Below are 22500 nucleotides of genomic sequence, written 5' to 3'. Positions count from 1 at the left end.
GTATCTGGCGTGGATCAGAACACCAGTCAGTATCTGGCGTGGATCAGAACACCAGTCAGTATCTGGCGTGGATCAGAACACCAGTCAGTATCTGTTGTGGATCAGAAAACCAGTCAGTATCTGTTGTGGATCAGAACACCAGTCAGTATCTGGCGTGGATCAGAACACCAGTCAGTATCTGGCGTGGATCAGAACACCAGTCAGTATCTGGCGTGGATCAGAACACCAGTCAGTATCTGGCGTGGATCAGAAAACCAGTCAGTATCTGGCGTGGATCAGAAAACCAGTCAGTATCTGGCGTGGATCAGAAAACCAGTCAGTATCTGGCGTGGATCAGAAAACCAGTCAGTATCTGGCGTGGATCAGAAAACCAGTCAGTATCTGGCGTGGATCAGAAAACCAGTCAGTATCTGGCGTGGATCAGAAAACCAGTCAGTATCTGGCGTGGATCAGAAAACCAGTCAGTATCTGGCGTGGATCAGAACACCAGTCAGTATCTGGCGTGGATCAGAACACCAGTCAGTATCTGGCGTGGATCAGAACACCAGTCAGTATCTGGCGTGGATCAGAACACCAGTCAGTATCTGGCGTGGATCAGAACACCAGTCAGTATCTGGCGTGGATCAGAAAACCAGTCAGTATCTGGCGTGGATCAGAACACCAGTCAGTATCTGGCGTGGATCAGAACACCAGTCAGTATCTGGCGTGGATCAGAACACCAGTCAGTATCTGGCGTGGATCAGAACACCAGTCAGTATCTGGCGTGGATCAGAACACCAGTCAGTATCTGGCGTGGATCAGAACACCAGTCAGTATCTGGCGTGGATCAGAACACCAGTCAGTATCTGGCGTGGATCAGAACACCAGTCAGTATCTGGCGTGGATCAGAACACCAGTCAGTATCTGGCGTGGATCAGAACACCAGTCAGTATCTGGCGTGGATCAGAACACCAGTCAGTATCTGGCGTGGATCAGAACACCAGTCAGTATCTGGCGTGGATCAGAACACCAGTCAGTATCTGGCGTGGATCAGAACACCAGTCAGTATCTGGCGTGGATCAGAACACCAGTCAGTATCTGGCGTGGATCAGAACACCAGTCAGTATCTGGCGTGGATCAGAACACCAGTCAGTATCTGGCGTGGATCAGAACACCAGTCAGTATCTGGCGTGGATCAGAACACCAGTCAGTATCTGGCGTCACCACCATTAGCCTCATGCAGCGAGACACATCTCCTTCACATAGAGTTGATCAGGCTGTTGATTGTGGCCTGTGGAATGTTGTCCCCACTCCTCTTCAATGGGGTGACATGTCTAGTGAAAATGCAGACCATGGAAGAACTGGGGAAAAAAATGTCAGCTTCCAGGAAGTGTATAGATCCTTGCGACATTGTGCATTATCCCACTGAAACGTGAGGTGATGGCGGCGGATGAACGGCACGACACTGGGGCCTCGGGATCTCGTCACGATATATCTGTGCTTTCAATTGACCATAGATAAAATACAGTTGTTAGTTGTCTGTAGTTTATGCCTGGCCATACCATAACTCCACAATGGGGCACTCTGTTCACAATGTTGACATCAGTAAACCACACGACACCATACACCCGGTTAGCGGTTGTGAGGCCGGTTGACCTTGGAGATGGTTTATGGGATTAACAGGGATGTAAACAAATTGTTTCACAATTTCAGAGACATTTTTTGGGATCTTTTCTTTCAGCATTTTTTAAATACTTTTGTTCAGTATAGTTTTGGAGAAATGATTAGCCTCCTGTACGTTTAAGAAAAATTGCTTTTATGCCTTGTAATTCCATTACCAGAAACCCTTTAAGATATGTTCTAATTCCTTTCCCTCATGAAGAGGGAGGATCATGAATGTTCACAGAACTAACAAGTAAAGGTAAACCTACCAATTAGTTTGTGCTTTTACTGATATCAAACTTGTTTATGAATGAATAAGTGATTTAAAACTTGTAATTCTGTTGCGAATCGGTAACAGAATTTCCCGAAAATCAGTAACGGAATTACTGCAAATGGGAAATGATAGCAGTCACAAACCACAGTTGGGTCTCCTGCTACTGTCCTCCCTTTCACTGGCATACTCCGCCCATGGAAGGAATCGGGCCCACTCTCCCTGCCGGTCCTGGCAGTGACTCCTCGGGAACCTCCCCTGCTCCTGGTTCATCCTCTCCACCTGCCCGTTGGACTGAGGCCGGTACCTGGAAGTGAGGCTGACCGTGACCCTAAGCTTCTCCATAAAGGCTTTCCACACCCGTAATGTGAATTGGGGGCTATGGTCAGAGACGATGTCCTCCGGAAGGCCATAACGGGAAGGGGAAGGAGTTTCCTTGCTGGAGCGTTCCGTAAGGATTTGTTTTGATCAGGAGTTGACGTAGCGACTAACGTGCTGCGCCAAGGTAGGCCACCAATACTTCTCAGATATAGATTGGGTAGTGCGAGAAATACCTGACTGTCCAGTGATGACAATCTGTCTGCGCCCAGGTCAGCAGATGATCCCTAATCCCTGTGGGAACGTAGATGCCTTCAGGAGGACAGTTAGAGCCCGCACCCACTATCTCCAGAGCCTGGCGAACGCCCACATCTACGTCCCAGACCACAGGGGCTACAACTCGATAGGAAGGGATTACAGGTGCATTCTGGGCAGGACCATCTCCCGAATCGTAGAGACGTGACAAGGCATCGGCTTTGGTGTTGTTTTTTTTTAACCTGGTTGAATCTTGTGAAGTAAAGGACCCACCTTGCTTGGCACGGATTCAGACTCCTTTTCTGTCCGTATGTACTCCAGGTTCCGATGGTCGGTGAGGATGACGAATGGATCCTTGGCGCCCTCCAGCCAGTGTCTCCACCCCTAATGCCAATTTCACCACCAGGAGCTCTCAATCACCGACGTTGTAATTCCTCTCTGCGGGGGACAGTTTCTTAGAGTCATATGCACACGGATACAATTTCTGTGGATGACCTTGTCGTTGAGACAGAACTGCCCACACGCCCACCTCTGACGCGTCCACCACAAATTCTACTGTGGAATCTGGGTGTTTGAGCAATGGTGCGGAGGGTGAAACGTCCCTTGAGTAGACTGAAGGCCTCGTCGGCTGCTAGACTCCGGACCAACCTACGGGCACCACCCTTAAGGAGAAGGGTGAGAGGAGCGGGGATGGAGCTCAAATACCTGTTGAAACGGAGGTAGAATTTGGCAAAACCCAAAAAACTGTTGTAACCCCTTTTATGGTGGTTGGGACTGGCCATGAGCTGACTGCATCTACCTTCTTGACATCCATCTTCACTCCTTACGGGCTGATTTGGTAGGCTGGGAAGGAGCCTCCTGATGAAACTGGCACTTCTCAGCCTTGACAAACAGGTGGTTAGCCGAGAGGCGTTCCAGAACTACTCGAACGTGAGCGATGTGATCTTCCAAGGTAGCCGAGTAGACTAGAATGTCATCCATATAAACAACCTCCTGGCGTCCGAGCATGTCCCGGGAGCACCTTGTTGACAAATGCCTAGAACACTGACGGAGCATTGGCTAAGCCAAATGGCATCACCAAGTACTCGTCGAGACCAGACATCTTGCTAAAATCTATCTTCCATTCATCACCCTTCCAGATGCGGATGAGATTGTATGCACTCCGCAGGTCCAGCTCCGGTAACGGTACTTGGTGGTGACTTCATTGAGTCCTCTGTAATCAATACATGGTGTTAACCCTCCGTACGTCTTGGCCACGAAGAAGAAACCAGCCAACGCTGGAGAAGTGGACTTGCGGATTAAACCTTATTGGAGCGCCTCATAGATGTACTCCTTCATGGCCTGGGTTTCAGCCACCAACAGAGGGTAGATGCGTCTGCGTGGCGCGGAGAGGCTGCAAGCAGGTCGCAGGGGTGATGAGGAGGAAGACCGGTGAAAATAGCTCTCTGGTATGTTTGAGATGAAGAACCTCTTCCATAGCAGTCCCCAGTTGTTGGTCGTGGTGTTGATGAAGAAGAAGGTATGAAGAAGGTATCCCTGCTCGTCGACCTTCTGGGAGAAGTTCTGATTTCCTGCTGCTTCCATTTTGCCCGGCAGTATTCTGTAATGTAGACGCTGGGAGTCGAAGAGGCAGGTGGAACGTTTTAATATAACAAGAAACCTGGAATGATACAACGTAGGAGTAGCGTCTAGACATGAACAACAGGAAACAACACTGCCTGGGGAAAGCACCTAAGGGAGTTCCAGATAAAGCGGAGGTAATGGAGTCCAGGCGCGCGTAATGATGAAGCGCAGGCGTGCGTAATGATGGTTCACAGGACCGGTGGTTAGTAAACCGGCGACCTCGAAGGGGAGGAGTGGGAGTAGACGTGACACAAACACCAAAGCCGGTGGGAGTATCATTTTGAGGTGAAGCATCTGTTAAACAAACAAAAAGAGTTGTACAAGCAGTTGTTACAACAACAACAAAATATTGTAGCTTCAAGTGTTTTGTCCAAATGCTGGTGGAGCATTCAAGAATGGACGACCTGACCAGAGAGGTCCAGGAACTGAAGAACAGTTTGCAGTTCTCCCAGGGTCAGCTCTATGAGTTTAAACAAGAGAACGGGCAAGTTGAAAGCAGTCTGTAAGCCCGTGAGAGAGGACATCAGTTCGGTGTGTGAATCCATGATAACAATGACGGAGAAATCAGATTATCTTGAGGGACAATCAAGGTGGAACAACCATGGTTGTGGACAGAATTGCAGAATCTCCACGAGACCTGGACGGAGTCTGAGGACAAAGTGAGGGAAATGATTTTGGAGATGGACATAAGGAAAATTGAGGTGGACCACGCCCTCAGGACTGGAAAGCCCACCACCGGCCAAGGTGAGATGCCAAGGCCGATAGTAGTCAAGTTCCTCAGGTTCAAGGACAAAAGCAACTGTTCTGGAAACAGCCAAGAACTTAAGAGGAATGTATCTTCCTCAGCGAGGACACTCCTGAAGCTGTCTGCCAGAATAGGAAATCATTTTCCCCAGCCATTAAAGCTGCCAGAGCACATACAGACATTGCTTACATTCGCTACGACAGGCTCATTGTCCACCCTCCCTACGACAGGCTCATTGGCCACCCTCCCTACGACAGGCTCATTGGCCACCCTCCCTACGACAGGCTCATTGGCCACCCTCCCTACGACAGGCTCATTGGCCAACCTCCCTACGACAGGCTCATTGGCCAACCTCCCTACGACAGGCTCATTGGCCAACCTCCCTACGACAGGCTCATTGGCCAACCTCCCTACGACAGGCTCATTGGCCACCCTCCCTACGACAGGCTCATTGCCCACCCTCCCTACGACAGGCTCATTGGCCAACCTCCCTACGACAGGCTCATTTGCCACCCTCCCTCAGACAGGCTCATTGACCACCCTCCCAACGACAGGCTCATTGGCCACCCTCCCAACGCCCGGCTCATTGTCCACCCTCCCTACGCCCGGCTCATTGTCCACCCTCCCTACGCCCGGCTCATTGTCCACCCTCCCAACGCCCGGCTCATTGTCCACCCTCCCTACGCCCGGCTCATTGTCCACCCCTCCTACGCCCGGCTCATTGTCCACCCTCCCTACGCCCGGCTCATTGTCCACCCTCCCTACGCCCGGCTCATTGTCCACCCTCCCTACGCCCGGCTCATTGTCCACCCTCCCTACGCCCTGCTCATTGTCCACCCTCCCTACGCCCTGCTCATTGTCCACCCTCCCTACGCCCGGCTCATTGTCCACCCTCCCTACGACAGGCTCATTGTCCACCCTCCCTACGACAGGCTCATTGTCCACCCTCCCTGCCAAAAGCCTGTAAGGGATGAGAGAGCCAAGCCTATGGGTTCGTAGCTTCAACCCCGCTGCACACACACACACACACACACCAATTGATTAATGGACAGCTGAATGTATATATTTTTTCTCTTTCTTGGTCTGCTCTTTTACATATTATGTCTATCTATGATAAGCTACCCAGGAAAGGTGCTGAAAATAGCCCATATTACTATATGTAGCCTTACAAATAAGGTTCATGAACATCAAATAACATTAATACATTAGCCATTTCTTAGACTCACTTAGATAGTTAATTTGATGATACATGCAAGGATATAACATCTATAGAAGAGACAGGAATGCTTATGGGGGAGGTGTGGCTGTATATATTCCCGAGCCATATTCCTTGTAATGCTTAGAGAAGAGCTTATGTCAAGTGTTATTGATGTGTTGTGGTTGCAGGTTGACTTGGCACATCTAAAGCTTTTTATTGTGGGGTGTTGCTGTAGGCCACCAAGTGCTAACAGTCAGTATCTAAATAATATGTGTGAAATGCTTCATAGTGTATGTGACGTAAACAGAGAGGTCTACTTTCTTGGGGACCTGAATATCGACTGGTTTTCATCAAGCTGTCCGCTCAACAGGAAGCTTCTCACTGTAACCAGTGCCTGTAATCTGGTTCAGGTTATTAATCAACCCACTCAAGAGGAAGCTTCTCACTGTAACCAGTGCCTGTAATCTGGTTGAGGTTATTAATCAACCCACTCAAGAGGAAGCTTCTCACTGTAACCAGTGCCTGTAATCTGGTTATTAATCAACCTACTCAAGAGGAAGCTTCTCACTGTAACCAGTGTCTAATCTGGTTCAGGTTATTAATCAACCTACTCAAGAGGAAGCTTCTCACTGTAACCAGTGCCTGTAATCTGGTTCAGGTTATTAATCAACCTACCAGGGTGTTAACAAACACTACAGGAACAAGATCATCCACATGTATCGATCATATTTGTACTAATACTGTAGAACTTTGTTCTAAAGCTGTATCTGAACCCATTGGATGCAGTGATCACAATATAGTTGCTATGTACAGGAAAGACAAAGCTCCAATAGCTGGGCCTAAAATAGTATATAAGAGATCATACAAGATTTAGCTGTGACTCTTATGTGGATGTTATTTGTTGGTCTGATGTGATTTATAAGGAGCATTCAGATGCTGCACTTTATGAATTTATGAAATTGCTTCTTCAAATTATTGATAAACAACTGACTGTCAGATCTGCTAAAGGCTCCATGGATCGATGAGGAAATGAAGAAACTGACTGTCAGATCTGTTAAAGGCTCCATGGATCGATGAGGAAATGAAGAAACTGACTGTCAGATCTGTTTAAGGCTCCATGGATCGATGAGGAAATGAAGAAACTGAGTCAGATCTGTTTAAGGCTCCATGGATCGATGAGGAAATGAAGAAACTGACTGTCAGATCTGTTTAAGGCTCCATGGATCGATGAGGAAATGAAGAAACTGTCTGGTTGAAAGAGACGGGACAAAAGGAAGTGGCTAATAAGTCTGTCTGTACATCTGACTGGCCGACTTCCTGCAAAATGAGAAATGTAACTAAACTATATTGTGAAGCCCAAGATCAATAATATAAAGAATGATGGCAACAAAAACAACATTTGAGTACTTTAAAATGAAAAGATGGGCAGAAAGACACATTCAACTCCATCTTTTATCTAAGTTCCATATTGCCTAAATAGAACAAGGATAAGTTCATCAAACCCATTCTGCATTACCCATAAGTCCAGGGTTCCATACTGCATGAATAAAAACAATTTACTAAATCTTTCCATGCAATAAATGAATTCTGTGAAAAACAAATGAATCCATAATTGTACCGTGTAACGCAGTGCAAATGTGTCTCGGGGACTAGTTCAGCAGGAGGTAGTATGACCATATTATTCTCCTTTATTCTCCTTCATGACAATATTATTCTCCTTCATGACAATATTATTCTCCTTTATTCTCCTTCATAACAATATTATTCTCCTTTATTCTCCTTCATAACAATATTATTCTCCTTCATAACAATATTATTCTCCTTCATGACAATATTATTCTCCTTTATTCTCCTTCATGACAATATTATTCTCCTTTATTCTCCTTCATGACCATATTATTCTCCTTTATTCTCCTTCATGACAATATTATTCTCCTTTATTCTCCTTCATAACAATATTATTCTCCTTCATGACAATATTATTCTCCTTTATTCTCCTTCATAACAATATTATTCTCCTATATTCTCCTTCATGACAATATTATTCTCCTTCATGACAATATTATTCTCCTTTATTCTCCTTCATGACAGTATTATTCTCCTTCATAACAATATTATTCTCCTTCATGACAATATTATTCTCCTTCATGACAATATTATTCTCCTTCATGACAGTATTATTCTCCTTCATAACAATATTATTCTCCTTCATGACAATATTATTCTCCTTTATTCTCCTTCATAACAATATTATTCTCCTTCATGACAATATTATTCTCCTTTATTCTCCTTCATGACAATATTATTGTCCTTTATTCTCCTTCATGACAATATTATTCTCCTTCATGACAATATTATTCTCCTTCATGACAATATTATTCTCCTTTATTCTCCTTCATGGCAGTATTATTCTCCTTTATTCTCCTTCATGGCAGTATTATTCTCCTTTATTCTCCTTCATGACAATATTATTCTCCTTCATGACAATATTATTCTCCTTTATTCTCCTTCATGACAATATTATTCTCCTATATTCTCCTTCATGACAATATTATTCTCCTTTATTCTCCTTCATGACAATATTATTCTCCTTCATGACAATATTATTCTCCTTTATTCTCCTTCATGACAATATTATTCTCCTTCATGACAATATTATTCTCCTTTATTCTCCTTCATGACAATATTATTCTCCTATATTCTCCTTCATGACAATATTATTCTCCTTTATTCTCCTTCATGACAATATTATTCTCCTTTATTCTCCTTCATGACAATATTATTCTCCTTCATGACAATATTATTCTCCTTTATTCTCCTTCATGACAATATTATTCTCCTTCATGACAATATTATTCTCCTTTATTCTCCTTCATGACTATTATTCTCCTTCATGACAATATTATTCTCCTTCATGACAATATTATTCTCCTTTATTCTCCTTCATGACAATATTATTCTCCTTCATGACAATATTATTCTCCTTTATTCTCCTTCATGACAATATTATTCTCCTTTATTCTCCTTCATGACAATATTATTCTCCTTCATGACAGTATTATTCTCCTTCATGACAATATTATTCTCCTTCATGACAATATTATTCTCCTTTATTCTCCTTCATAACAATATTATTCTCCTTCATGACAATATTATTCTCCTTCATGACAGTATTATTCTCCTTTATTCTCCTTCATGACAATATTATTCTCCTTCATGACAATATTATTCTCCTTTATTCTCCTTCATGACAGTATTATTCTTCATTCTTCTATACTTTAGATCAAGTCATTCAGCTTTCATTGTTTTATAATCATACCGTAGCCTCTCTGTGGTGTCTCGGAGTCCACTGTAGTTTTCAATGTCTTATTTTCCTCTTCCATCATTTTATTACTGTAATCCATTCCTGTTTAAGGCCTAAACCTCCCCCATTAGCCCAGGTAATAGATCCAGTAGATAGATACATAGACCCCCCCTCCAATGCCTGGCTATAGCAGCCCCCCCCCCTCCAATGCCTGGCTATAGCAGACCCCCTCCAATGACTGGCTATAGCAGACCCCCCCTCCAATGACTGGCTACAGCAGACCCCCCACTCCAATGATTGGCTACATTAGACCCCCCACTCCAATGATTGGCTATAGCAGACCCCCCCTCCAATGACTGGCTATAGCGGACCACCCCCCTCCAATGACTGGCTATAGCAGACCACCCCTCCTTCCAATGACTGGCTATAGCGGACCCCCCCTCCAATGACTGGCTATAGCAGACACCTCCCCCTCCAATAACTGGCTACAGCAGACCCCCCTCCAATGACTGGCTACAGCAGACCCACCCACTCCAATGATTGGCTATAGCAGACCCCCCCTTCCCCCTCCAATGATTGGCTATAGCAGACCCCCCCTTCCCCCTCCAATGATTGGCTATAGCAGACCCCCCCCTTCCCCCTCCAATGATTGGCTATAGCAGACCCCACTCCAATGACTGGCTATAGCAGACCCCCCTCCAATGACTGGCTTTAGCAGACCCCCCCTCCAATGACTGGCGATAGCAGACCCCCTCCAATGACTGGCTATAGCGGACCCCTCCAATGACTGGCTATAGCGGACCCCCCCCTCCAATGACTGGCTATAGCGGACCTCCCCCTCCAATGACTGGCTATAGCAGACCCCTGGCGTTCTCTATGGGACGAGGTCACTCGTCCAGTGGCGTTCTCTATGGGACGAGGCCACTCGTCCAGTGGCGTTCTCTATGGGACGAGGCCACTGCGTCCAGTGGCGTTCTCTATGGGACGAGGCCACTCGTCCAGTGGCGTTCTCTATGGGACGAGGCCACTCGTCCAGTGGCGTTCTCTATGGGACGAGGCCACTCGTCCAGTGGCGTTCTATGGGGACGAGGCCACTCGTCCAGTGGCGTTCTCTATGGGACGAGGCCACTCGTCCAGTGGCGTTCTCTACGGGACGAGGCCACTCGTCCAGTGGCGTTTCTCTACGGGACGAGGCCACTCGTCCAGTGGCGTTCTCTACGGGACGAGGCCACTCGTCCAGTGGCGTTCTCTACGGGACGAGGCCACTCGTCCAGTGGCGTTCTCTACGGGACGCAGGCCACTGCGTCCAGCGGCGTTCTCTACGGGACGAGGCCACTCGTCCAGCGGCGTTCTCTACGGGACGAGGCCACTCGTCCAGCGGCGTTCTCTACGGGACGAGGCCACTCGTCCAGCGGCGTTCTCTACGGGACGAGGCCACTCGTCCAGCGGCGTTCTACGGGACGAGGCCACTCGTCCAGCGGCGTTCTCTACGGGACGAGGCCACTCGTCCAGCGGCGTTCTCTACGGGACGAGGCCACTCGTCCAGCGGCGTTCTCTACGGGACGAGGCCACTCGTCCAGCGGCGTTCTCTACGGGACGAGGCCACTCGTCCAGCGGCGTTCTCTACGGGACGAGGCCACTCGTCCCAGCGGCGTTCTCTACGGGACGAGGCCACTCGTCCCAGCGGCGTTCTCTACGGGACGAGGCCACTCGTCCAGCGGCGTTCTCTACGGGACGAGGCCACTCGTCCAGCGGCGTTCTCTACGGGACGAGGCCACTCGTCCAGCGGCGTTCTCTACGGGGACGAGGCCACTCGTCCAGCGGCGTTCTCTACGGGACGAGGCCACTCGTCCAGCGGCGTTCTCTACGGGACGAGGCCACTCGTCCAGCGGCGTTCTCTACGGGACGAGGCCACTCGTCCAGCGGCGTTCTCTACGGGACGAGGCCACTCGTCCAGCGGCGTTCTCTACGGGACGAGGCCACTCGTCCAGCGGCGTTCTCTACGGGACGAGGCCACTCGTCCAGCGGCGTTCTCTACGGGACGAGGCCACTCGTCCAGCGGCGTTCTCTACGGGACGAGGCCACTCGTCCAGCGGCGTTCTCTACGGGACGAGGCCACTCGTCCAGCGGCGTTCTCTACGGGACGAGGCCACTCGTCCAGCGGCGTTCTCTACGGGACGAGGCCACTCGTCCAGCGGCGTTCTCTACGGGACGATACTCGGCGGTTTCCTTCTGATCTGTTTTGCTGTTGTTTTTCAGACATACCTCTTGGGAATCATCATTTCAATATGTGGGAACTTCCTCATCAGCATTTCTCTGAATATACAGGTAAGGGGTGTTTGTTTTAGGAGGCCGTGTAGCTATGAGAAACAACACTAGTGTTTTAATGGGGCCGTGTACAGTACTATGAGAAACAACACTAGTGTTTTAATGGGGCCGTGTACAGTACTATGAGAAACAACGCTAGTGTTTTAGGGGGCCGTGTACAGTACTATGAGAAACAACGCTAGTGTTTTAATGGGGCCGTGTACAGTACTATGAGAAACAACACTAGTGTTTTAATGGGGCCGTGTACAGTACTATGAGAAACGACACTAGTGTTTTTAATGGGGCCGTGTACAGTACTATGAGAAACGACACTAGTGTTTTAATGGGGCCGTGTACAGTACTATGAGAAACAACACTAGTGTTTTAGGAGGCCGTGTACAGTACTATGAGAAACGACACTAGTGTTTTAGGAGGCCGTGTACCTATGAGAAACAACACTAGTGTTTTAGGAGGCCGTGTACAGTACTATGAGAAACGACACTAGTGTTTTAGGAGGCCGTGTACAGTACTATGAGAAACGACACTAGTGTTTTAATGGGGCCGTGTACATTACTATGAGAAACGACACTAGTGTTTTAGGAGGCCGTTTACCTATGAGAAACGACACTAGTGTTTTAATGGGGCCGTGTACAGTACTATGAGAAACGACACTAGTGTTTTAATGGGGCCGTGTACAGTACTATGAGAAACAACACTAGTGTTTTAGGAGGCCGTGTACCTATGAGAAACAACACTAGTGTTTTAATGGGGCCGTGTACAGTACTATGAGAAACAACACTAGTGTTTTAGGAGGCCGTGTACAGTACTATGAGAAACAACACTAGTGTTTTAATGGGGCCGTGTACAGTACTATGAGAAACAACACTAGTGTTTTAGGAGGCCGTGTACAGTACTATGAGAAACAACACTAGTGTTTTAATGGGGCCGTGTACAGTACTATGAGAAACAACACTAGTGTTTTAATGGGGCCGTGTACAGTACTATGAGAAACAACACTAGTGTTTTAATGGGGCCGTGTACAGTACTATGAGAAACAACACTAGTGTTTTAATGGGGCCGTGTACAGTACTATGAGAAACAACACTAGTGTTTTAATGGGGCCGTGTACATTACTATGAGAAACAACACTAGTGTTTTAATGGGGCCGTGTACAGTACTATGAGAAACAACACTAGTGTTTTAGGGGGCCGTGTACAGTACTATGAGAAACAACACTAGTGTTTTAATGGGGCCGTGTACAGTACTATGAGAAACAACACTAGTGTTTTAGGAGGCCGTGTACAGTACTATGAGAAACAACACTAGTGTTTTAGGAGGCCGTGTACAGTACTATGAGAAACAACACTAGTGTTTTAGGAGGCCGTGTACAGTACTATGAGAAACAACACTAGTGTTTTAGGGGGCCGTGTACAGTACTATGAGAAACGACACTAGTGTTTTAGGAGGCCGTGTACAGTACTATGAGAAACAACACTAGTGTTTTAATGGGGCCGTGTACAGTACTATGAGAAACAACACTAGTGTTTTAATGGGGCCGTTTACAGTACTATGAGAAACAACACTAGTGTTTTAATGGGGCCGTGTACAGTACTATGAGAAACAACACTAGTGTTTTAATGGGGCCGTGTACCTATGAGAAACAACACTAGTGTTTTAATGGGGCCGTGTACAGTACTATGAGAAACAACACTAGTGTTTTAATGGGGCCGTTTACAGTACTATGAGAAACGACACTAGTGTTTTAATGGGGCCGTGTACCTATGAGAAACAACACTAGTGTTTTAATGGGGCCGTGTACAGTACTATGAGAAACGACACTAGTGTTTTAATGGGGCCGTGTACAGTACCATGAGAAACAACACTAGTGTTTTAATGGGGCCGTGTACAGTACCATGAGAAACAACACTAGTGTTTTAATGGGGCCGTGTACAGTACTATGAGAAACGACACTAGTGTTTTAATGGGGCCGTGTACAGTACTATGAGAAACAACACTAGTGTTTTAATGGGGCCGTTTACAGTACTATGAGAAACAACACTAGTGTTTTAATGGGGCCGTGTACAGTACTATGAGAAACAACACTAGTGTTTTAATGGGGCCGTGTACCTATGAGAAACAACACTAGTGTTTTAATGGGGCCGTGTACAGTACTATGAGAAACAACACTAGTGTTTTAATGGGGCCGTGTACAGTACTATGAGAAACGACACTAGTGTTTTAATGGGGCCGTGTACAGTACTATGAGAAACAACATTAGTGTTTTAGGAGGCCGTGTACAGTACTATGAGAAACAACACTAGTGTTTTAATGGGTCCGTGTACAGTACTATGAGAAACAACACTAGTGTTTTACGAGGCCGTGTACCTATGAGAAACAACACTAGTGTTTTAATGGGGCCGTGTACAGTACTATGAGAAACGACACTAGTGTTTTACGAGGCCGTGTACCTATGAGAAACAACACTAGTGTTTTACGAGGCCGTGTACCTATGAGAAACAACACTAGTGTTTTAATGGGGCCGTGTACAGTACTTTGAGAAACACCACTAGTGTTTTAATGGGGCCGTGTACAGTACTATGAGAAACAACACTAGTGTTTTAATGGGGCCGTGTACAGTACTATGAGAAACAACACTAGTGTTTTAATGGGGCCGTGTACAGTACTATGAGAAACAACACTAGTGTTTTAATGGGGCCGTGTACAGTACTATGAGAAACGACACTAGTGTTTTAATGGGGCCGTGTACAGTACTATGAGAAACGACACTAGTGTTTTAATGGGGCCGTGTACAGTACCATGAGAAACGACACTAGTGTTTTAATGGGGCCGTGTACAGTACCATGAGAAACGACACTAGTGTTTTAATGGGGCCGTGTACAGTACCATGAGAAACGACACTAGTGTTTTAATGGGGCCGTGTACCTATGAGAAACAACACTAGTGTTTTAATGGGGCCGTGTACAGTACTATGAGAAACAACACTAGTGTTTTAATGGGGCCGTGTACAGTACTATGAGAAACAACACTAGTGTTTTAATGGGGCCGTGTACAGTACTATGAGAAACAACACTAGTGTTTTAATGGGGCTGTGTACCTATGAGAAACAACACTAGTGTTTTAGGGGGCCGTGTACAGTACTATGAGAAACGACACTAGTGTTTTAGGGGGCCGTGTACAGTACTATGAGAAACAACACTAGTGTTTTAATGGGGCCGTGTACAGTACTATGAGAAACAACACTAGTGTTTTAATGGGGCCGTGTACAGTACTATGAGAAACAACACTAGTGTTTTAATGGGGCCGTGTACAGTACTATGAGAAACAACACTAGTGTTTACTGATGTTATGCTAGCTACTGTATTATCTGTGTATTTTCCCAATGCTCCTCTTAACATGCGAATGAAGTGCTGTTCTTTGACTCTGTGCCCTCTCCTCTCGCTGTCAGAAATACGCCCACATGCGCCAGTCCCAGCTCGGCGCCTCCAGGCCCTACTACACCTCAGTGCTGTGGTGGAGCGGCGTGGTTCTGATGGGACTCGGGGAGCTGGGGAACTTTGCAGCCTACGGCTTCGCCCCGGCCTCCCTCATCGCACCACTGGGCTGTGTTTCAGTCATAGGTAACCACGCAAAACCTTTCTTTAGTATTGTTGTTTATTTATCTAGATTTTATTTTAGTAGATTTTATTTATTTTATATCATTTCTTGCATTAAGCATCAACATGAAACCCCTCGTATAATTGCCACTTTCCTGGTAGAATTTACCTGTATAAGGACAGGTCTAGGATCAGTTTATCCTCTCCAATCCTGACTCTAGGCCTGTATAAGGACAGGTCTCGGATCAGCTTATCCTCTCCAATCCTGACTCTAGGCCTGTATAAGGACAGGTCTCGGATCAGCTTATCCTCTCCAATCCTGACTCTAGGCCTGTATGAGGACAGGTCTCGGATCAGCTTATCCTCTCCAATCCTGACTCTAGGCCTGTATAAGGACAGGTCTCGGATCAGCTTATCCTGACTCTTGGCCTGTATGAGGACAGGTCTCGGATCAGCTTATCCTGACTCTAGGCCTGTATAAGGACAGGTCTAGGATCAGTTTATCCTCTCCAATCCTGACTCTAGGCCTGTATGAGGACAGGTCTAGGATCAGCTTATCCTCTCCAATCCTGACTCTAGAACTGTATAAGGACAGGTCTAGGATCAGTTTATCCTCTCCAATCCTGACTCTAGGCCTGTATGAGGACAGGTCTAGGATCAGTTTATCCTCTCCAATCCTGACTCTAGGCCTGTATGAGGACAGGTCTAGGATCAGCTTATCCTCTCCAATCCTGACTCTAGAACTGTATAAGGACAGGTCTAGGATCAGCTTATCCTGACCTTAAACCAATCAGAAGGGGAAAAACACAAAACTGACCTCGGATCATGATGCAACGTCTAGAGAGCCGCGCTAATATACCTCCAGGTGACACATCCCATTTTAGCCAATCGGATGGCTTGCTGGTTTCTGTAATCCACCAATCCCAGTGAAGCCGTTCTCTACCCCGGCAGGTGCAGCTGTCACATGTTCAGTGTAAACGTTCTAATGGCAGGTTAAATATTGACCTTCGGGTGCGGTCCTCTCCTTTATCCTAGCCTGGTCTCAGATCTGTCTGGCCAACTCTTCAGGTTGGCAACACAGCATAAACAGACCTGGGACCAGGCAATATGGCCAAGATATCATATCACAATATTTCTCTACTTTTTTGATGGCTTTTTGGACTATGAAAGTTCTACATGGGCTTTGTGAGGAGTGATCCCAGGGTGCTTTAGGAGTAGTGAGGAGTGATCCCAGGGTGCTTTAGGAGTAGTGAGTAGTGATCCCATGGTGCTTTGGGAGTAGTGAGTAGTGATCCCAGGGTGCTTTAGGAGTAGTGAGGAGTGATCCCAGGGTGCTTTAGGAGTAGTGAGGAGTGATCCCAGGGTGCTTTAGGAGTAGTGAGTAGTGATCCCAGGGTGCTTTAGGAGTAGTGATCCCAGGGTGCTTTAGGAGTAGTGATCCCAGGGTGCTTTAGGAGTAGTGAGTAGTGATCCCAGGGTGCTTTAGAAGTAGTGATCCCAGGGTGCTTTAGGAGTAGTGATCCCAGGGTGCTTTAGGAGTAGTGATCCCAGGGTGCTTTAGGAGGAGTGATCCCAGGGTGCTTTATGAGTAGTGATCCCAGGGTGCTTTAGGAGTAGTGATCCCAGGGTGCTTTAGGAGTAGTGAGTAGTGATCCCAGGGTGCTTTAGGAGTAGTGATCCCAGGGTGCTTTGTGAGTAGTGATCCCAGGGTGCTTTAGGAGTAGTGAGTAGTGATCCCAGGGTGCTTTAGGAGTAGTGAGTAGTGATCCCAGGGTGCTTTAGGAGTAGTGAGTAGTGATCCCAGGGTGCTTTAGGAGTAGTGAGTAGTGATCCCAGGGTGCTTTAGGAGTAGTGATCCCAGGGTGCTTTAGGAGGAGTAGGAGGATCCCAGGGTGCTTTAGGAGGAGTGTGAGTAGTGATCCCAGGGTGCTTTAGAAGTAGTGAGTAGTGATCCCAGGGTGCTTTAGGAGTAGTGATCCCAGGGTGCTTTAGGAATAGCGATCCCAGGGTGCTTTAGGAATAGCGATCCCAGGGTGCTTTAGGAATAGCGATCCCAGGGTGCTTTAGGAGTAGCGATCCCAGGGTGCTTTAGGAGTAGCGATCCCAGGGTGCTTTAGGAATAGCGATCCCAGGGTGCTTTAGGAATAGCGATCCCAGGGTGCTTTAGGAGTAGCGATCCCAGGGTGCTTTAGGAGTAGTGAGGAGTGATCCCAGGCTGCTTTAGGAGTAGTGAGTAGTGATCCCAGGGTGCTTTAGGAGTAGTGATCCCAGGGTGCTTTAGGAGTAGTGAGTAGTGATCCCAGGGTGCTTTAGGAGTAGTGATCCCAGGGTGCTTTAGGAGTAGTGATCCCAGGGTGCTTTATGAGTAGTGAGTAGTGATCCCAGGGTGCTTTAGGAGTAGCGATCCCAGGGTGCTTTAGGAGGAGTGATCCCAGGGTGCTTTGGGAGTAGTGAGTAGTGATCCCAGGGTGCTTTAGGAGTAGTGAGTAGTGATCCCAGGGTGCTTTAGGAGTAGCGATCCCAGGGTGCTTTAGGAATAGCGATCCCAGGGTGCTTTAGGAATAGCGATCCCAGGGTGCTTTAGGAATAGCGATCCCAGGGTGCTTTAGGAGTAGCGATCCCAGGGTGCTTTAGGAATAGCGATCCCAGGGTGCTTTAGGAATAGCGATCCCAGGGTGCTTTAGGAGTAGCGATCCCAGGGTGCTTTAGGAGTAGTGAGGAGTGATCCCAGGCTGCTTTAGGAGTAGTGAGTAGTGATCCCAGGGTGCTTTAGGAGTAGTGATCCCAGGGTGCTTTAGGAGTAGTGAGTAGTGATCCCAGGGTGCTTTAGGAGTAGTGATCCCAGGGTGCTTTAGGAGTAGTGAGTAGTGATCCCAGGGTGCTTTATGAGTAGTGAGTAGTGATCCCAGGGTGCTTTAGGAGTAGTGAGTAGTGATCCCAGGGTGGAAACGCACACATTCTAAGTGACTTCAATGGGTCTTTTTTAGTTTTATACTGTTAATTTAAACAGACTATGCCTCCCAGCTCCAGGCTGCAGAGTGATCAGTCCTCACCATGGTAACTTATGAGCGTGTTATCAGGCTGGGGGGTTGTTTGGAGAGGGCTGGCATCCTGTAGAACAGCTCACAGTCGAGTCAGAAACCGAGAGAGAAGAGGACAAATGGGGAAATCACAGACGATGACACATGGTATTGTGAGTAGTGATGTCAGATTTTAGAAGGGTTATTATCTTCAGTTAAATTCAAAGATTTGATGTTGGTATATTTAACATCTCCCTGGGAAAATGTCTTGCTGGACTGAAGACATGTGACCCTGAGAGAAACACCTGACGTTTGTCCAGGAATGATGCATGTAGGAGGGAAGAATTGATGACAGGGGTGTGAAGGAGAGAGATGGAGAGGGGTGTGAAGGAGAGAGATGGAGAGGGGTGTGAAGGAGAGAGATGGAGAGGGGTGTGAAGGAGAGAGATGGAGAGATGGGTGTGAAGGAGAGAGATGGAGAGATGGGTGTGAAGGAGAGAGATGGAGAGATGGGTGTGAAAGAGAGAGATGGAGAGGGGTGTGAAGGAGAGAGATGGAGAGGGGGTGTGAAGGAGAGAGATGGAGAGGGGGATGTGAAGGAGAGAGATGGAGAGGGGGTGAGAGGGGGGTGTGAAGGAGAGAGATTGAGAGGGGGTGTGAAGGAGAGAGATGGAGAGGGGGTGTGAAGGAGAGAGATGGAGAGGGGGGTGTGAAGGAGAGAGATGGAGGGGGGTGTGAAGGAGAGAGATGGAGGGGGGTGTGAAGGAGAGAGATGGAGGGGGTGTGAAGGAGAGAGATGGAGAGGGGTGTGAAGGGAGAGAGATGGAGAGGGGGGGTGTGAAGGAGAGAGATGGAGAGGGGGTGTGAAGGAGAGAGATGGAGAGGGGGTGTGAAGGAGAGAGATGGAGAGGGGGGTGTGAAGGAGAGAGATGGAGAGATGGGTGTGAAGGAGAGAGATGGAGAGATGGGTGTGAAGGAGAGAGATGGAGAGGGGGTGTGAAGGAGAGAGATGGAGAGGGGGTGTGAAGGAGAGAGATGGAGAGGGGGTGTGAAGGAGAGAGATGGAGAGGGGGTGTGAAGGAGAGAGATGGAGAGGGGGGTGTGAAGGAGAGAGATGGAGAGGGGGGTGTGAAGGAGAGAGATGGAGAAGGGGTGTGAAGGAGAGAGATGGAGAGGGGGGTGTGGTAATTAGAATGGGGGCTGTGGTATTACTACTACTACTACTACTATTACTACTACTACTACTACTACTATTACTACTACTACTATTACTACTACTACTATTACTACTACTATTACTATTACTACTACTACTACTACTACCACTACACTACTACTACTACTACTACTACCACTACTACTACACTACTACTACTACTACTACTATTACTACTATTACTACTACTACCACTACTACTACACTACTACTACTATTACTACTACACTACTACTGCTGCTATATATTATTTACTAAATATAAATATTATTATTAGTGTATCTAACCAAGGACAGACAGAGGAAGAGACTGTAGGAATCTGCGACACGAGAGCTTCTCTCGGCGACGAGACTCCTGAATCTGGCTTCACGAGGAGTTGCTATGGTTACAGGAGATGGATCTCGTCTGTCCCAAAGGCAGAGGGAAACCTTAACCGTGAGATGAGCTCTCTGTATGGGATGTTATCAGCCACCTGGTGGTCAGGATCAACCAACCAGTCAACATCTCCTATTGGATCAGGAAATCACCGTGTCAATAGTTATGGTTTCATTGTGTGACTTCACATGTAATGTGTGGATATGAGCTTTGGCACATAACAACAATGTCAGTCTAGAGATCAGATTGTAATGGTGGCTTTGAGACCCATTGGGTTCACCTTCTTTCACCTTGCTTTGAGACCCTTTGGGTTCACCTTCTTTCACCTTGCTTTGAGACCCATTGGGTTCACCTTCTTTCACCTTGCTTTGAGACCCATTGGGTTCACCTTCTTTCACCTTGCTTTGAGGCCATTGGGTTCACCTTCTTTCACCTTGCTTTGAGACCATTGGGTTCACCTTCTTTCACCTTGCTTTGAGACCCATTGGGTTCACCTTCTTTCACCTTGCTTTGAGACCCATTGGGTTCACCTTGCTTTGAGACCATTGGGTTCACCTTCTTTCACCTTACTTTGAGACCCATTGGGTTCACCTTGCTTTGAGACCATTGGGTTCACCTTGCTTTGAGACCATTGGGTTCACCTTCTTTCACCTTGCTTTGAGACCATTGGGTTCACCTTCTTTCACCTTACTTTGAGACCCATTGGGTTCACCTTGCTTTGAGACCATTGGGTTCACCTTGCTTTGAGACCATTGGGTTCACCTTGCTTTGAGACCATTGGGTTCACCTTGCTTTAAGACCATTGGGTTCACCTTATTTCACCTGGCTTTGAGGCCATTGGGTTCACCTTCTTTCACCTTGCTTTGAGGCCTTTGGGTTCACCTTCTTTCACCTTGCTTTGAGGCCTTTGGGTTCACCTTCTTTCACCTTGCTTTGAGACCATTGGGTTCACCTTCTTTCACCTTGCTTTGAGACCATTGGGTTCACCTTCTTTCACCTTGCTTTAAGACCATTGGGTTCACCTTCTTTTACCTTGCTTTAAGACCATTGGGTTCACCTTCTTTCACCTTGCTTTAAAACTGTTGGGTTCACCTTCTTTCACCTGGCTTTGAGGCCATTGGGTTCACCTTCTTTCACCTTGCTTTAATACCATTGGGTTCACCTTCTCTCACCTTCCTCTGAGTTCCTGGGAGTGAGAATGACAGAGTGACAGTATTACTGTGATCATTATTAAATCTAACAAAGGACAGACAGAGGAAGCGACTCTGTAGGAATCTGCGACACCAGAGATTCTCTCAGCCTCTCTGATTATTAGCGACAAGACTCCTATACATGTGAGACTGTAGGTGTGTGGACCAGGTATGTATGATAGATGGATATTACTATACTGCAGGTCACATAGTGTCCAGGTGACTGAATCTATGAAGGTAGACACCACACATGACATTATTATGTAAAGAAAATGGGAGATGTCATCAGAAGTCATCTCTGTGGTGTTCCTTAATGTCTGTCATCTCTGTGGTGTTCCTTAATGTCTGTCATCTCTGTGGTGTTCCTTAATGTCTGCCATCTCTGTGGTGTTTCTTAATGTCTGTCATCTCTGTGGTGTTCCTTAATGTCTGTCGTCTCTGTGGTGTTCCTTAATGTCAGTCATCTCTGTGGTGTTCCTTAATGTCTGTCATCTCTGTGGTGTTCCTTAATGTCTGTCATCTCTGTGGTGTTCCTTAATGTCTGTCATCTCTGTGGTGTTCCTTAATGTCTGTCATCTCTGTGGTGTTCCTTAATGTCTGTCATCTCTGTGGTGTTCCTTAATGTCTGTCATCTGTGGTGTCCCTTAATGTCTGTCATCTCTGTGGTGTTCCTTAATGTCAGTCATCTGTGGTGTTCCTTAATGTCTGTCATCTGTGGTGTCCCTTAATGTCTGTCATCTCTGTGGTGTTCCTTAATGTCAGTCATCTCTGTGGTGTTCCTTAATGTCTGTCATCTCTGTGGTGTTCCTTAATGTCTGTCATCTCTGTGGTGTTCCTTAATGTCTGTCATCTCTGTGGTGTTCCTTAATGTCAGTCATCTCTGTGGTGTTCCTTAATGTCAGTCATCTCTGTGGTGTTCCTTAATGTCAGTCATCTCTGTGGTGTTCCTTAATGTCAGTCATCTCTGTGGTGTTCCTTAATGTCTGTCGTCTCTGTGGTGTTCCTTAATGTCAGTCATCTCTGTGGTGTTCCTTAATGTCAGTCATCTCTGTGGTGTTCCTTAATGTCAGTCATCTCTGTGGTGTTCCTTAATGTCAGTCATCTCTGTGGTGTTCCTTAATGTCGGTCATCTCTGTGGTGTTCCTTAATGTCGGTCATCTCTGTGGTGTTCCTTAATGTCGGTCATCTCTGTGGTGTTCCTTAATGTCGGTCATCTCTGTGGTGTTCCTTAATGTCGGTCATCTCTGTGGTGTTCCTTAATGTCGGTCATCTCTGTGGTGTTCCTTAATGTCGGTCATCTCTGTGGTGTTCCTTAATGTCGGTCATCTCTGTGGTGTTCCTTAATGTCGGTCATCTCTGTGGTGTTCCTTAATGTCGGTCATCTCTGTGGTGTTCCTTAATGTCAGTCATCTCTGTGGTGTTC

The 22500-nt window shown here is 46.9% G+C and overlaps 1 protein-coding gene across 2 annotated transcripts in view; it reads left to right on the top strand.

Annotated features, from left to right (window-relative positions):
- The window catches only part of LOC135521077 (NIPA-like protein 2), a 52400-nt gene that overhangs the window by 7144 nt on the left and 22756 nt on the right, over positions 1-22500 (top strand). Inside the window, exons 2-3 of one of the 2 annotated variants that reach the window (XM_064947015.1) lie at positions 11615-11683; positions 15129-15300. In XM_064947015.1, coding sequence (XP_064803087.1) covers positions 11615-11683; positions 15129-15300 — 241 coding nt within the window. The remainder of the gene's footprint in view (positions 1-11614; positions 11684-15128; positions 15301-22500) is intronic. The other variant, XM_064947016.1, reaches the window with a different exon arrangement.

This window comes from Oncorhynchus masou, chromosome 29 (genome assembly GCF_036934945.1).
Source record: "Oncorhynchus masou masou isolate Uvic2021 chromosome 29, UVic_Omas_1.1, whole genome shotgun sequence".
NCBI classification, from domain to species: domain Eukaryota; kingdom Metazoa; phylum Chordata; class Actinopteri; order Salmoniformes; family Salmonidae; genus Oncorhynchus; species Oncorhynchus masou.
This window is presented reverse-complemented; position numbering and strand designations above follow the sequence as displayed.